Raw genomic sequence first — 16,649 nt, 5'->3', positions numbered from 1 at the left:
AGGGCGCAGACAGCCTCCTCTCACTGCTGGTCACCAAACTGGAGCCCCGCTTTCCTCTCCCAGAAGGGCCCTTCCCGAGGATCTGCATCTGGCGAGAACGAGCTGCAGCCACAGTGGTGGGGCTGGGCGTCGGGAGGCTGACATGAGCTCCACAACAGAAAGGGGCCTGCAAAGTCTAGCTCACAGCGAGGGCACAGAAATGACGGGTTCAGTGTCGTGTGACCAGCTTGGGAGGGGGTCGGGCACATGTCTGAGGATCTCATTAGCCTGTTGCAAGGTGCTCAACCTAAACTGTTTTAGAGCAGAGAGACTGAACTGACTTTCGATGCCTTGAAAAGGGTGTTACTTCTTGTTCTGGGATGACGAAAGGCTAAGAGGCTCACTAAAAAAACCAAAAACACACTCCTGTAGGTGAAGCTGCAAGGTCTTCAGAAGGAAATCATGCTATAATGCGGTCCTTTCAGACTCTGGATGAGTAAGGAGGTCCTCGGAGTCAGTGCAAGTTCTACTGAACTCCACATAATGGTGGTACTGAACGGCTCTAACGTAAATAAGTAAAAACCTTCTAGGGCTTCCCTGGTGGCGCAGTGGTTGAGAATCTGCCTGCTAATGCAGGGGACACGGGTTCGAACCCTGGTCTGGGAAGATCCCACATTGCCGCGGAGCAACTAGGCCCGTGAGCCACAACTACTGAGCCTGCGCATCTGGAGCCTGTGCTCCGCAACAAGAGAGGCCGCGACAGTGAGAGGCCCCCGCTTGCCACAACTAGAGAAAGCCCTCGCACAGAAATGAAGACCCAACACAGCCAAAATTAAATAAACAAATGTGGGTTAAAAAAAAAAAAAAAACTTTCTAGGACTCCATGAATGAGCAAAGGGCAGCCAGTTTGAGGGAACTGGGGCAGGGGAGGTGCCCAGGTACTCCAGAAGGCCACACGTCCTCCTCTGTGTACAAGCAGCTCCCTCTGCACTCTCTAAGCTTCCGAGCTCACCTGGCTCCCGTGCCTACAATTCCTCCAATCAGACACATGAATTTCTTCTCTTAACAAAACGTGTATTTCCATTCACTTGTCTTTCTCTTCCTACCCGGCTGTGAGCAGCTGGACGGAGGGAATGTCAGTGTCACTGAGGGGTGGGGAGCCCCTGGCAGACAGGCGGGGGGGGGGGGGGGGGGGGGGGGGGGCAGCGCCCTCTGCAGGAAGCCGCCGTGGGTTGTGTGAGAGCCGTGGGGCCGGCAGGACAAGCGTCAGCAAGTCCAAGAACAGAGCGGGCACAGGGAGCAAAGGCAAACCACCCACAGTCCCAAATTTCTTAGGACAAATCTTACACCTCCCCCCTCCAGCAAAATGGCAAAACCCTGAAAAAGGCAAATGCTAAATTATTCCAGAAAAGCTTAAAACCTGATGTGGCCACCAAAAATGCCAGTGATGGGGGTCTGAACAAAATCCGCCTGGCGAGTGACCGAAGTCTTGTTTCGGGGGCCCACTTGCTCCCATTCGTCCTCACTTCCTTCGCCTGGCTCTTCTTGCTCGTCTTCGTTCACTGAGTGGCTTCTGGGTCCATTGGAAACAGTAAGTTCTGAAAAGCAGACTCTGCTTAGGCTACTATTTACACAAAGAGCAAAAAATAAAAGTTCTACATAAACCACCTCCACAGATTTGTCCACTGGAGCTTTAAAGTGAGATCAGGGTGTATTCTACACTGAGGACAAAAGCAATGTGTGCGATGCTACAGCATCTCCCTGCTGGTGTGACCGGCGACAGAAGATGCCGTGGGACACCTGGAGAAGAACTCAGGTGGGACGGGGAAGCCGACTCTACTGTGTAACTGCAGTCGGACTCCATCATTTGCGAAGGAACTCGGGTCATGTGGGAGAGCCACCCCTATCTCAGGAGACCCATGCTTTACCATTTGGGGTGAACTAAACTGCCATGTGCAACTTGATTTTGAATCCCTTGGGGGAAAATGTCATGGGGGGGCTGGGGAAGGAGAAAGAGAGATCAATAAGGACGACACGGTAGCAACTGTGGAACCCAGTGGTTATGCAGGTAACCGACCTATTCTTTCAGTTTTTCTCTACGTGTAATCATTTTCCTAATTACAAATTGAAGGGGAAAACGTGTAATCATTTTCCTAATTACAAATTGAAGGGGAAAAAGCAGAGGTTCTGGAAATACATTTATGTATTTGAAATATACAAACACAACATTCTCAATGGTACACAATAAGCAATGTAAAAGTAACTAGTTATCATAATGAGTAAATAAGTGATTTTTGAAGGGCGAATGACTGTTGCGGGGAAAGGCAGCTTACTATATGAGCATATATACAGCATTTGTTTAAGAATAATTCTTAAGAAAATGTTCTACCCAATTCTGTAGCAAGCACACCATAACCTACTTTCATTATTTGGTGAGAGAAGTTTCTTCAGGTTCAGCATTTCCTCGTGAAGTCCATTTAGAATGAAGCCTAAGTACTCCTCAGCATCTTCTTGTCGACCCTGAGAAGGTCAAACAGGGTCACGTTAATCTTAACCAATTACTCTTCAACACCTGCACGGAATGTGTTACCTGCATATACAAACTATGCCTTCTCTTAAATTTTCAGTAAGATTTAACATAAAGTGTTTCTCAAAAATCACATGAATTTTTTTTTGGACAGTTAAGATGTGTGAAGTGGGGAAGATTGGGCGTGCGAGCGGGGGAGGATTAAATATCTCTAAGCAATAAAACAGGGATTTCTTTTTAATTTTGCTTTTCTGTATTTTCGAAATTTTCTACAATAAGTATACGTTACCTTTATAATAAAAAAGTTATTTTATAAGTTGCTTTTTTGTTTAAATGAAATAGAATGCACAACCCCGGGGGTTACCATTCACACTGCAAGTTGTAAAATTAGCAGCCCTGTATGTCTCCTTTTATTTTCGATGACGGGCAACCATAGGAGAAAGGACCCAAATTATACGTGAAAAACTCTATTGATTTAAAGACTTAGCTGCCTGCTTTACACATACACATCAGCACAACCATTCGCAGATGAATCACACAATATGGTCCCACACTAGTTGTATAATCTTACGTTGGTTTCATCTGATTATATAATGTATCATGATTGGTTCATATTTCGTTCTGTGGAGCATAACGGCGTGAGTGTTCCAAGGATCTGCAAATTCTTCTGCTTGCGGTCTCTGAGTAGATCTGTTTGCTCCAATGGAACCGTAGCTGTGGACGGGGCTGTGTGGTGTGAGTGTGTCTGTGGGAAAGGGCAGAGGCTGGCACAGCCCAAGATGCAGAAAAGAGTTAACAGTGCTGGGAAAGGCCTGCTTGCTGGGTTGGTCCTTGGCCGGCATCCGGGGACTTGGATTTCAGGAGGGCTCCCGCCATTCCAGGAACTGAAAAGGGAGCGTGCCCAATTGTGCCAACAGTGTGGTTTGTGCTGAGCACTGGCTCTCCCCCCAGGAGTCTGTGCGAGGCAGAGGGCAGGGTGCCTATGTGACCAGCCCCCAGCAAAACCCTAGGACACTGAGCTGCTGAGGAGCTTCCCTGGTGGACCACAAGCCACACAGCGGCCACAGTCTGCTGTGGGAGGAACTGAGTGCGTCCTGTGTGACTACACCGGAGAGGAGTCTCGAGGTTTCCTGCAGACGCTGCCCGAGTCTTCACTCTGTGCTGATTTTGCTTTGTGTCCTTGGGCTGTACTGAATCCGAACTGAGGGTAACAGCTCCTGAGTCCCGTGAGACCTTCTAGCGAATCCTCAACCCTGAGGGTGGTCCTGCAGACCCCAACAAGCCACAAGTAATGTAACTTCGAAAGCTGCGGGATCTCAGCGCTGCTCAGCCACGAGAAGCATCCTGAGCTTTACCTCTGCTCCCCCTGAGCCGGGGCCCCGCCCCTGGCTTGTACAGCATCTGTACACTCATCTGTCTTAGTACTTCAAGTACTAACTCCCCTCCTGGACGAGGTGCTCTTTGGAGCAGAGGGCACCGTTTACTCCATGCCCGCCTTCCTAACACTAGCAACACCCCCAAATCCTGAGCTTAACAGCAAAGGCTACGCCATGGGCACATGAAGATCCCCTGGTGGTATGCTGCTGCAGTGCCCTGAGTATTCCCTCTTCTTCGAAACAAAGGGGCTGCAAACAATACTACTTTAGTCAGTTTTAACACAATTTTCTTGAATATTTCCTAAAGAATTCCCCTTTTCTAGCATCATTTCAATTGCTTGTACTGACTCATTACGAACTCTGCCAGGGAGGAAAGAAACGCTCCGGTTAACTGTGCAAAGGCTGCCCCTGATTTACCCTGAACGCCGTCAGGGCCCTTTTCAAGACCTCCGTGGCCCTTGGCCCCATGCCTTCAGCAGCAAAGTGTATGATTAAAAATGACGGCCCCGAGGAAGCGTGGAGAAGATGCAGCACTCCTGAATGCCCCCGTCCCTGCTGCAGGGCAGTCCGTGTGGAAGTGAAGGAGCTAACTCCGCTGCCAGGCTCTGCCACTTCTTAGCTGTGACCTTGGACAGTGACTTCCCTTTTCTCAAATGGAACAAGCAGACATTAATCACACTTTCTTCACAGGGTTAAGTAAGTTAACGGATGGAACGAACTTACAGCAGTGGTTGGTCACAGTAAATGACACGAGTTGTCTCTGATTACCATCATTATCATCCCATACTCTAATTCATCCTAGCAACTGACTCCAGAGCAAGCCTAGATCCACTGAACACCCACTTAATCGCCGCAGTGCAAGCAGAGGGCAGGCACTGAATACGCAACAGGTAAGAAACAAGCGTCACGCTGGCTACGCAGCGGCAGCCCCAACCTTTTCGGACAGGCTCGACTTGATAACTGTCAGCAGTCTATAAATGTACGTGGGCTCAAAGGCAGCTCCCGGGCGGACGTCCCTCACGGCTTTATCCCCAGGAGCTGCAACGGAAACAGGACACAGATCTTTACAACTGAAGAAGTCTTAACATGACAAAAGGCATACTCATCACAACTCCCCCCAACACCCGCCCAATGCTGAGAACAGTACAGGTGTAGCAACCTGCACGTAAAGAGACGTTTTCTTTCCAGCAAGCCTGAATTCCTCAAACTCAGTCACCTGACTCCACACCTCCCAAAATGTAATGGCATCGGAACCCTCGCTTTTACTCACCTTGTCTGGGCTTTGGAGGTACTGGCATATTAGTAAACTCATTCATTAGCCGAACACTAGACACGGGGGGGAAAAAATGTTTAGTACTTGTTTTTTAGAAGACATACTATTACTAAAAAGCCTTGATGGCTAAGTAGAATGTTACCTAGTATGAAGACAGCAAACTTTAGATAACCAATGCTGTAATAGCTAGTGAGCTCGTAAATCTTTTCTACATAAGTTTTTGGTATATTTCAAGTGATATAATTTGGTAAACACTAAAATTTATTCAACTGAATCTAAAGAACACAGCTAAACCATGTTCCAATTCCATTTCTGGTTAACTTCCATAGAAAATCATGAACAGCACATTTAAAAAAAAATAGAATTACAGGATTCATTTGCAGGAGATCAAGAACTTTGCCATTTGAATCTAATTATCAGAGGGGGAAAGCCCACCCCTCAACACATTTTCAGCAGCTTACTTACAAGCTATCTATCATGGGTGTGGACGTACAAGGCCTTTGCACTTTTGAATACAGAGGAATGAACTTCATCAGGTGATACATCGGAGGGCAAGCAACCAGTGCCTGCAGTGTCTACATGATAGCAGTAAGGAAGCGTAAAGGAAATAAAACCGATGCTCCAAACTGGGGAAAAGCATGTAAAACACAAGAGCATATAAAACTACGCAAGCCAAGGACACGGAACGACTTAGATATGTAAACACAAAGGGGATAAACCAAATAATCCCGGGGATAACTGCCCTGTGACATCCAAGTCGTTTATAAATAAGAACGGGATTCAACCAAGATAATCAAATCGATTAACACAGGATTTCCAGTTTAAGCGGTCACTCTGCCCTGTTACTCAGGATCATTTTAATGAGAAACTTGCCTGATTCTGTCCGTCACAGGTCAACAAATCATCTCTCTCTTTTTGGTCACGAATAGCCCAGTTAATAAGCAGTAAGAAATCGAGGTTTTGGATTCAAAATGTGGGGTAGACACCCCACAGAAGCGGAACTAAGTCGAATGTGCCCAAGGAAGAGGAAGCTGCAGAAAGCCAGCCTGGGGGACAGCCTCTGAGAAGGATACAGCATTAATGTAGCACCAGTTTCCTTTATTGATCAGCCCGCGGGGTTGCAATGACACTGGTTTATGAATCAGGGTTACGTTCTCCAGTAACTCTGAAAGAGGGAAGCACAGTGAAGACGTTAATGGCATCTCGTGAACAACTCTCACGCTCTGCCCTGGGAGGGGGACCCTGTTCAACAGAGCACACGTCACATCCAAAGCGAAGGCAGGCTGTTACAGCTTCGTTCCGTTCAACATCACTTAATTATTTAATGATTAAAATTTTCAAAACTATTTCCCCCCAAACACTGATGACATTTATTTATCTTCCTGTGATAATATCACTAGGGAGCACAAAGACTGTTTTAATAAGAAACAGAAAGGGCTTAAAAAACGACGTAACAGTATTCGGGAACAGACTTAAAAGATACAGGCTCTTTTAACACTGACAGCCGGGCAGGCCTCCTCAATCAGACACCATCCAGAAAGGTGTTTCCGTGCAGGACCCGTCTCGTTCACGTCTGGATGCCCAGCACATCACAGTGGGTGTTCGGTGACTGTTCAGCAAATGATGATCCCTCTTTTGGGGACAATGATCTCCTACTAACTGAACTGTATTTTCATCAGAAGTCCCACTCGGAATACTAAAATCCCTTACTCCATTTAGAAATAAGCTTCGTTATCCTCAGATTCACCTTTTGACATCACTCTTCCCCATAGTCTTAAAATAGCTGTAAATGCCATCTTTACAAAAGAATGCTTTAAATATTGGTAAGTAACTGGCCCTTTTTCTTTTTAGAAATGTTGTAACAAGGTCTCCCCACGTCCCTTACGAATCCTCTAACAGTGACAGCCGCAATGTTTGGCTACCTTCTACTCTTGGCAAGTGCGTTACAACTTACAACGTTAACTCGCTGCGTTTAATCCTCAGGGATCCCAGAGTACCACCAACCATCCCGCTTTCAGCAAAAGGAAACAGGGGCTCAGGGTTAACGCGCCTGCCTGTGACCTCAGGAGCCAGGCAGCACAGTCGGTACCCACATCCACGACTTGCGGCCACACGACACAGCCCCCCGTCACTTTTAGGCTGTGTCTGGGGAGCACGCATCTGACATCAGCACCCGCCACCCAAAGCATCACTCACACAAAAGGAGCCTTTGTTCCCTAAAAACACAGTTGCACTGGCAGATGCCAGACTTAAGAATTAAATGAAGAAATTAATTTGCAAGATTCTAATGTCAACACACACACTCCCTCCCTCTCTCCTGTGAGGGTAAATGCCCTCTCGCCTCTGACTGAGGAAGCACAGAGAATAATTTCCCCACTTATTAAAAAGGGAAACATAAGCGACCCAAGAGAACCCATGGAATCTGCTCAGTTAGACTAAGCTTGCCAAGGTCCTCTTGTCTCTCTCACTACGGGGCACAGCGCTGGGCCTTCACGGAGGAACAGATGAGATACAGAACTGAACCACACGCCCACGTGACTGACACCCCGCACAGACACCGCTAGGAGCTCCGTCTGTATTATTCATAATTGACCTAACAACCCTGTCAAAGAGACACCGTTATCATCCTCATTTCACAGGTGACAAAACTTAGGTCCAGAGGGGTTAGGGAACTGGTGCAGGGCGCATGACTGCGCTGACCTACGAGCCTGGGTCCCAGAAGCCGGGCTCTTTGCTCTCAGGAGACAATGGACTCTGCTTTAAGGTCCTTTACTCTAAGGTTTCTGATACTAACTTTTCCCCACAAGCTGAAGATCTTCTTCTCACCGGGGATTTTTACATCCGTCTTTGAGCCATTTTATCACAACAGCCCATAATTTCCGACGTGTGTCACAGAATGGCAATTACTTCGCACAGTTACTCTGCAAAACATCTGTGCATTTTCAAACAAGCATCAGTCCGCAATGACGCCCCACCAAGACACCTGTGAATCTTTGCCATAGTACTTTTCTATCTGAAAACAATATTAAGCTTTCACATAACCATACAACTCAAAACCAGCTGCCTTCCTAACACAAGGACCTCTGATAAATGACATGCTGCAACTGGCTAAGCTTTGCCTGGGCACCAGGACCTGCAGGTGCAGAGATGACTGAGCAGTGGCCCTGCTGTAGCAGGGCCTGCAGACCAGTGAAGAAGGGACCACACAGTGCAGGCTAAGCTGGGTGGGGCAGTGGTGGGGATGCCCTGCCCTATCCAAGAACTGGAGAAACCTGAGGTGGCCAGGGGCCTGTGACAGCAAATGGTACCAGGAGAACGTCTCCAGCTTGGGGTGATGGTGCCTTCCACCCAGAGGAGAAATGCAACAGGACAAGCAGGTTCTTTCCTGCTTTGGGCAGGGATGAAGTAAGGAGTTCAGTTTTAAGAGTTTCAGAGGCTCAGATAAAAAGGTACGCGGAAGACACCAGTAAACAGTACACTGACACTCACAGACCAGACCGTAACATATCTACACACACACACACACACACACACACACACACACACACACACACGCGACCCTGCAGCTCGGGGCCTGAACTGTACACTCTGACAGCAGTGGGTCAGAAGCGGAACCCTGAGCACCACCCACGTCCAAGCGACAGGCTAAGGAGAATCCGTAACGGTGATCTAGGAGGACAGGGCGGCTGGAATCAGTGGTGGAAGCAGAAGCACGTTCGAGGGCCTCAAGGAGGAAAGCAAGAGTGGAGACCACTCGTGCAGGCTCCCCTGGCCAGGAGCCTGGCTGAGGAGTAAGACAAAAGAAGGGGGTCACTAAGGGCCTCCCAGGATCGCAGGACGGAAGAAGCTAGGGAAGGGCAGACTCACCACAGTTTACGGTGGGGAAAGAAATGAAATAGCAACCTCAATTTTCTTGATGATACTGGAAGCAAAGTCTCCCGGGGTTGGGGGCAGGGGTGAAGATGGGAGGGGAATTGGCTTGACAATATCAATTCCTGTTCAATACAGACACTGAAGGAAAACAGAAAGAAAATGATCAGGGGCAGGCATGCAAGATCTATCTGAAACTTCCCTTCCATGCATCTGTTTTCACAGACTCAAAAATAACTTTATACGTAGCTAAAAGTGCTTTGGATGCATATCCTGTTAAACTAAAAACAATCATTTATGACAGGCCAACTCCACTCTCGAAGGGGAAGCAAGGGGCTTCCCTGGTGGCGCAGTGGTTAAGAATGCGCCTGCCAGCGCAGCGGACGTGGGTTCGAGCCCTGGTCCAGGAAGATCCCACATGCCGCGGAGCAACTAGGCCCGTGCGCCACAACTACTGAGCCTGCACCCTACAGCCCACAAGCCACAACTACTGAAGCCCACACGCCTAGCGCCCGTGCTCCGCAACAAGAAAATCCACCGCAATGAGAAGCCTGCACACCGCAACGAAGAGTAGCCCCTGCTCGCCGCAACTAGAGAAAGCCCGCGCGCAGCAACGAAGACCCAACGCAGCCAAAAATAAATACATAAATAAATAAGTTTATATTTAAAAAAAGAGTTTGAGAGAACCAACACTTTTCAGTTCTCCAAAAAGAAATGTTTGCTTCAATTCCTTAAAATTAAGTTTTGAATATTTTGTGAGTATACAGTATATTAATAAAGTCACATTTCAAAAGGAATGAAAGGTTGTAAAAAATTAAGAGTAAATATCTTATTGCCTAAGATTTTCTCTTAAAAACCAAACATCCACACAATTTAAATGTTCAGTTTTATAACACACTGTACACTGAGCGTTCCTCCCCCTGAAGAATTTCAAGGACCACAAACTGAGCCAGACGCTAACGTCTGACGGAGTCCGCCGTGCTCCGGAGCGCCGAAGCTCCTCTTCTCCCACCCAGTCAAGCAGCACCGGTGCAAAGACAAGCCTAATTCCTGTAAACAATCTCCATTCCTGTTACTGAATGCTCCTAAAATAAATGAGTCTTACTGCTGTATTTCAGAAGTCAATATTCACGAATGCAGACAAGCGAGTAGGAATACTGCTTTTAATTTTTTGGTATAACAGTTGGCTCTATTTAATTAAGTTCCTTTTATAATAACATCATCACCGTTTCCATTTAGATTTTGCTAAAGTCCAATGAGCACTGAAGGGCAGCCAAAGAAGACAGAGTGGGGTATTTCCTGAGGTTGAACCGTTAAATCTGACCTATGGTCCCAAGTCATCACTGTTGGTTTTCTATTTTACTTTCTTTTAGGGCAAATTATCAGAAGTTGACTGTAGTAACAAACCTTCCCCCCAGAGGCCTTCTTTTCAATCCATTGTTCTTGGTATAATTTACTACTCAGATCTGTTTAGACAGTAACTTTACGAAGGTGGCCTCCTCAAACCATCTTTTCCACAGTAGTTGGCAGGGTTGCCCCAGAATGACGTTATAGGCATGGCACAAAATGCCAGAATGACTGCGTATCACATAAAAGATATGAAACTGAAAGCATTATCTTCATCTTCGTAACAGCTCAAACACTGACGTATACAGTAGCCCGCATACATAACCACAAATCACTCAAATGAAATGATCCATAAACGCAATGGCAATACTGGCACTGTAAACTTTTAAGTCCATATAAACTAGGGTTATTCTTATATTTTTATGCATCAAATTTTGTTTTCCTAAAATCAGCATTTAGGTCATATTACCATTTAAAACCCATGAAAACGCAAGCTGCAGAACTTTCACTGATTCTTAAGGCTCAATAACCGGCTCGTAATTGACATTCTGATGCTGCCGACCTGCTTTTCTGTCATCTTCCTAACTGTCCAGAACATTCTCCAAGTGTTCTTCTTTTCCTCATTACGTCACTTTGGAAGAACACACGCTATCTTGGTTACCTAATCAGGTGGAGGACAGCAAAGTGACCAAAATGTACCACTACCCATTGGCTATAGATCAACTTATGTTCTGTAAGTGGAGGAGTGTCCATTTAGTTCTTTAAAAGAGACATGACAGAAATATTAGCAAGGACATACACCTGTCAAGTTAGACATGGACTGAACTCTCACCCCACAAGTGTGACTTCTGCAAACAGGTGCTGGACCTCCTCAGCTCAGGGCCTGCTGCATGGTCACTGCCTGTGCTGCTTCGGAGAATTTGAAGAGAAAATGCAAAATGTTGGAGAATTATTTCCCAAGAACAGGGAAAGTGTTGAATATAAATGTGATTTATAAACCACTAAAACAAAGATCAATCGGGGTATATGTTTGTTTACAATAAATACAGACCCAGGAACTCATTTTTCTGAGCAGATCCAACTTGTAGTGATTTTGTCGCTCTCTCCAGCAACAATTTTTAGGTATAAAACTGTGCAAAATCATCTACTAAGTGTGTTTTACCAAAATTCATAATAAATGACATTACTAGATACCTCAAGTCCCCCACAGAATAGAATTTTTTTTAAAGCTTTCTACGACCTCAGTTTACCTAGTTCTCTTACACTGGAATTTTAACTCCTTCTGTTTGGGCATTTGGCCTAGTCTCTCTCCTCGCCCACCATTATTTACACTCCTTTAAACCAAAATACACTGATGCAAAACATAAAATACAAAACAGCTCTATTTGTGATTCGAAAGCATTTGATACAATTTAGGTTTGGGATAGGACAAGTGATCCTCAGTAAAAAACCAGGAAGAGTGTAATGTTCATCACAAGGATATGTTTCATTTCAAACTCTGACCCTGAGCTAATGGAGGGAGCACAGGCAGAGATCACTCCTACTTTTCTGGTATTTGTCATACTTACTCTCCAACAGGGGTGTGCCTCAAGTTTTGCAACTGCTGTCGATACAAGCTATAAGAATTAAGATTTTCAAGTTTCTTCTGCTCACCTCCTAGCTCAGTTATTCCTACTGAAAAATGGCACATATCCCCTCGCAGACACAAACCACTCACTGAAACACGGACCCCGCGGGCCTCTTGTGCAGGTTCATACTCCCCGCGAGGTTAGGGAAGGCATTTGGTGCTTCAGTGTAAGTGCTCTTCCCTTCCATCTCCTTCTTAAGTAAGAGTTTACACTTAAGAAAAACAGCAAATGAAAAAAAAAATGTTGACAAATGACACCAGGAAGACGGCCTTGCCACCAAAAAGGTAAAAGCAGAAGCCATTACAGCAATGGGTAAACAGACCGTGGGTAACTGAAAGCTGGCTGCTTCATTTCAAAAGGCTTTATGTGATTCTAATTCTTTGTTTACAGTTGATTTGTGTTTCACTTGCGGTTATACAGAAACTATTTGGCATTTGTTAAGCACAGACTTAAGGACAGGGCAGATGATCCAGAAATGCAGACATCCAGAATAAACGGCCCTGGGGTCAGAAACTGGCTGTGGAGACTGATATTACTCTAAGAACTCAGAAAAGAGTGATCTTATCTAACGGCTGTTCCCTCCTCTTTCTTTCCCAAAAGTCAATAAATATAATGATAAACACAAAAATTATTCTCTCAGTAGAACCACTTAGACGCTAATGCAAGTCAAATTCTATGATAACCAACATCAACAGATCTTTTAATGGAGCTAGAATTTCACACAGTTAAATACCGCTTAAAGTAAGTGGGCCTACGCTTAAAAGCATGCCCATTTAGGGGGAGTCTGTGGTAGTGATCTGTACAATAAACTGAACCTACCTTACCGTTTTTATAAAGTAAAACCTCTCAGGAGGAGAATGTGACAGAAGAAAAAATTCCAAGCAATCCTCTTTACCTAAGCTCGGTATGATTCCAAGAGTGACGACTATCACTGCATTATTTCACAACATGAAATACTGAAAACTGTCAGCAACTACACTGTATATTTCTAAGGTTCGATAACCAGGCTCAAAAGAATGAAGTATTTTAAAAGGAACCACACTTCTGCTCAGATAATTAAAACATCTTTACAACTGACCTAATCAAAAATAGAATTAAGAAAATAAACGGGGGTCCCCCCCACAGCAATGGAGGAACACACTGCATCAACTCAAACATGATTAAATTGTAGCAACACTCTCCATTAATACAAATAACTAAGAGCCTCTACTTTTACATCATTTTAATTTACTTTTCTTTTTTTGTTGTTGTTGGCCGTGCCGTGGGGCTTGCAGGGTCTTAGTTCCCCGACCAGGGAACCCAGGCCCCAGCAGTGAAAGCGCCTAACCACTGGACCACCAGGGAATTCCCTTCACAGTGTTTTAGAAAGCAGGTTAACGTTAGATTTTAGCAGGTCAACTAGATTTTAACATACACGGCAAACTACGCATCAAACCACATTTAAAGTCATATGACTAGAATGCTTTAAAACGTTTAAAGTGAATCTTTTCTTTCTTATTTTAAATAAAGAATGAGAAAATTTCACAGGAATGGGAGGTTTTTCCTTTGTGAAGCAATTTTTAGGAACAGAATTACAATGCCTTCTGACTAAACTCAGAACGCACGTTTTTAAAAGCGTCACACCACGTATCTCTCATTACAGACTAAAAATAAACTTTTAACAATGATCTATTCAAAGGCTTTTACTCCCCTTTCCTGACCTTGACAGCTTTCCCTTGCAATGCACACATTTTAATAATAATAAAACATTAATAGCATTTTAATATTTATAATAAAAAATTCACCCAAATAACCTAAAAGTTATCACTTTAAAGCCCAAAATGGTGATTCATCTATCAATTAACTTCTCATTTTAAGAGAACTCCAGATACCTAGATTATTCAAAATAATGTATTCTGTATAAGGAATAAAATGCTCATTAAAAAAGATTTTTAGGGCTTCCCTGATGGCGCAGTGGTTGAGAGTCCGCCTGCTGATGCAGGGGACACGGGTTCGTGCCCCGGTCCGGGAAGATCCCACATGCCGTGGAGCGGCTGGGCCCGTGAACCATGGCCGCTGGGCCTGCGCGTCTGGAGCCTGTTGCTCCGCAGCAGGAGAGGCCACAGCAGTGAGAGGCCCGCGTACCGCAAAAAAAAAAAAAAAGATGTTTAAGTATTGCTTGCTGTCATCTTACTGCCATCAAAAGGATGTGTTCTGTATCTGATGGAATTCTGGCCATTCATAAAAGGGTATGCATTTTGCATCTTGCTACTGCTTTCCCCCTCATCCTGGTAATGAATGCTGTCAGGCATACCAAAATGTGATATCAGCAAACATCACGTAAAGCCTAAGTGAGACAGCTAACTTTAACTCGGCTCAGGGGCAAAAACCTGAAAAGGTGGTTACTAGTAAACTCCTCGGTACAATGAAACCTGAAGAGCAGCCCCTGCTTCTTCGACGTATATAAACAGACACGGCTCCTCTGTCTCTGACTTTCTACTTTAACTTTAAAAATCACAAGTCATGCAGCTTTATAGTTTTACTGTGAACTGGTCCTACTTCTGAGCCTCAGCACGTCGAATAAAACATTAACTTTACGGCAAACTGTTACCATTTTTCTCATCTTGTCAAGAGTTGGCCTTGGTGTGCTAAAACTGAGTAAAATCCATTTACTCCATCCAAAATAGGCATTAAAAAGAAAAAAACCCAAATACTTTCTTATGTCCTGAGAAATAAAGAAACAATGCAAAGTGAGTCCAAATCAGGGATTATGACACCAAAGGTACACAACAGCTGGAACACAGATGGGGCTGCCTATTACACAGTCACACAGTGGAGCACAGTCACTCGATCAAAAGGCAAGAAAGGGAAATGTAACTTGTCAATAGGAAAGGACTGGTAAAAAAAGTGGTAATGGACATGGCTTTTCCACTGAACATAAAGGCACGACACCCCCTCCTCACCTCATTTTGCTCATATACCATTATACTTTTAGTAAAATTTAAGGTACAGGCATTATTCAGAAATTCCTCTTAACACACGGGTAATCAATCTACTACCGCTGTGGGCAACAACATACCAGCAAAGTTTTTAGCCCAGCCTGTCTGCTCCCATCTTGGCTTCACACTTGTATCTTTTGAACTATACCTGCAATCTTTATGGCTACAGGATCTTCTGAAACTGGAACCAGCCCTTCCTTGACTTCGGCCTGCTTTTCAGAGACCAGGGAAGATGTGGCAGGAGGGGAATACTTAGCTTCCATGGAAACCACAGGCGAGGGGGCGGCGCAGGAGGAAGGGGGCTTAGAACCATGAAAAAGACTGGCCCACGACTTGGCGGGCTGACTGTGACCGGCAGGGGCGGTGGCCGCTGCAGAGGCCGCGGCGTCCGCAGGAGGGGCGCCGCTCTCGGCCCTGGCAGGCTCCGAGTCCGAGCTCTCCACAGTGTGCAACTCCACCCCGTTGGCAGCCGTGCCCTCACCCAAGGATTCAAGTATTTGTCCGTTAGTGACTCCAAGGTTCTCAGTAGTATCGGTCCCAACGGCAGGCTGAGCCACAGCTGTCCTCAACAGGGTGTCCCTGCTGGCCTCTGCAGGGAGGCGAGAGGGCTCCAAGTTGGCCCCGGGGCAGCCCTCAGGCTGCCCTGCAGTCCTGGCCCCGCTGTCAAGGGCTCCGGGGAAAGAACCAGCAGGCACGGCGTCGCTGACGAAGTCCGTGGTGTCCTGGGGGCTGCCCCAAGTCCTGGGTGTCCCCACGGGGGGCACATCACCCATCGAGTCCACATCCTCCGTGCCTACACTGCTGGGGACTGCTGGGCCGGCGTGGCCATTGACCAGGGCTTCTGTGGAAGGACCACCCTCGCCGCCGTCTTTCAAGTAACTGTAATATCCAGGGGGGCGTTTTTTCTTCTTTTTACGCTCCCTTTGTCCAAGACCACCCGAGACGCCATCGTTCTCTAAAACTTCCGCCTCCACGTTAGAGCTGCCATCCAGGGCGAGGGCAGAGCCTGGGTACTGGCAGTCAGCTGAGCTGTAGTTCACTTCTTTATCGATGTCATTGGGGATCTTTTTGGAAGCTGTGCAACTAAGGATAAATTCAGGGGCCTGAGGATTCAATGTGCTTGAAATACTGTAGTTGGGAGTTCTCAGCAAAGTGTCATTGGGTTCAATTACTTCATTAACACCAAATTCAATTCTCTGACAGTCCTGCCCTGTTTAGAAAGAAAATGATCAGTAAACATCCCATTAGTTAAGAACACAGCTATACAAACTATAAAAGTCTCAGTAATTATGCCTTTTTGAAAATGAAACCTAAAGTCTTATAGTAATTAACGAAGCTATGACATTTAATTTCTGTGCTGAATAAATAATTTGCTGAAATAAATAACTACAAAATTATATTTAACCTGGGGATATGAAATACAGAAGCCTGTATTTATTTTCCACTCTCAGGGTAGCTAAGGGAGACTTTCAGAAGGTAGAAATTAAAACAAAATTATAATAGAAAGCAAATAATATTCTGCCTATCTAAACACATCCCTCAATAATGATATCTGACTTTATTAGCTAACTCTATAAGCGTGAGACTAGGGCATATGTATCTTGGAAAACTTAATTTTAAAAAACCAAGATGACTAACATGGGGACTTAAAAATCAATGCAATATATATAT

The 16,649-nt window shown here is 45.4% G+C and overlaps 1 protein-coding gene across 1 annotated transcript in view; it reads right to left on the bottom strand.

Annotated features, from left to right (window-relative positions):
• The window catches only part of USP10 (ubiquitin specific peptidase 10), a 69,423-nt gene that overhangs the window by 10,446 nt on the left and 42,328 nt on the right, over positions 1-16,649 (bottom strand). Inside the window, exons 4-10 of the mRNA XM_030863164.3 lie at positions 15,127-16,188; positions 6,229-6,320; positions 5,621-5,730; positions 5,153-5,208; positions 4,817-4,920; positions 2,400-2,499; positions 1,400-1,577 (exon numbers count right to left, since the gene is read on the bottom strand). Of these exons, the coding sequence (XP_030719024.3) occupies positions 1,400-1,577; positions 2,400-2,499; positions 4,817-4,920; positions 5,153-5,208; positions 5,621-5,730; positions 6,229-6,320; positions 15,127-16,188 (1,702 nt within the window). The remainder of the gene's footprint in view (positions 1-1,399; positions 1,578-2,399; positions 2,500-4,816; positions 4,921-5,152; positions 5,209-5,620; positions 5,731-6,228; positions 6,321-15,126; positions 16,189-16,649) is intronic.

Source organism: Globicephala melas, chromosome 19, assembly GCF_963455315.2.
Source record: "Globicephala melas chromosome 19, mGloMel1.2, whole genome shotgun sequence".
Classification (NCBI taxonomy): domain Eukaryota; kingdom Metazoa; phylum Chordata; class Mammalia; order Artiodactyla; family Delphinidae; genus Globicephala; species Globicephala melas.
This window is presented reverse-complemented; position numbering and strand designations above follow the sequence as displayed.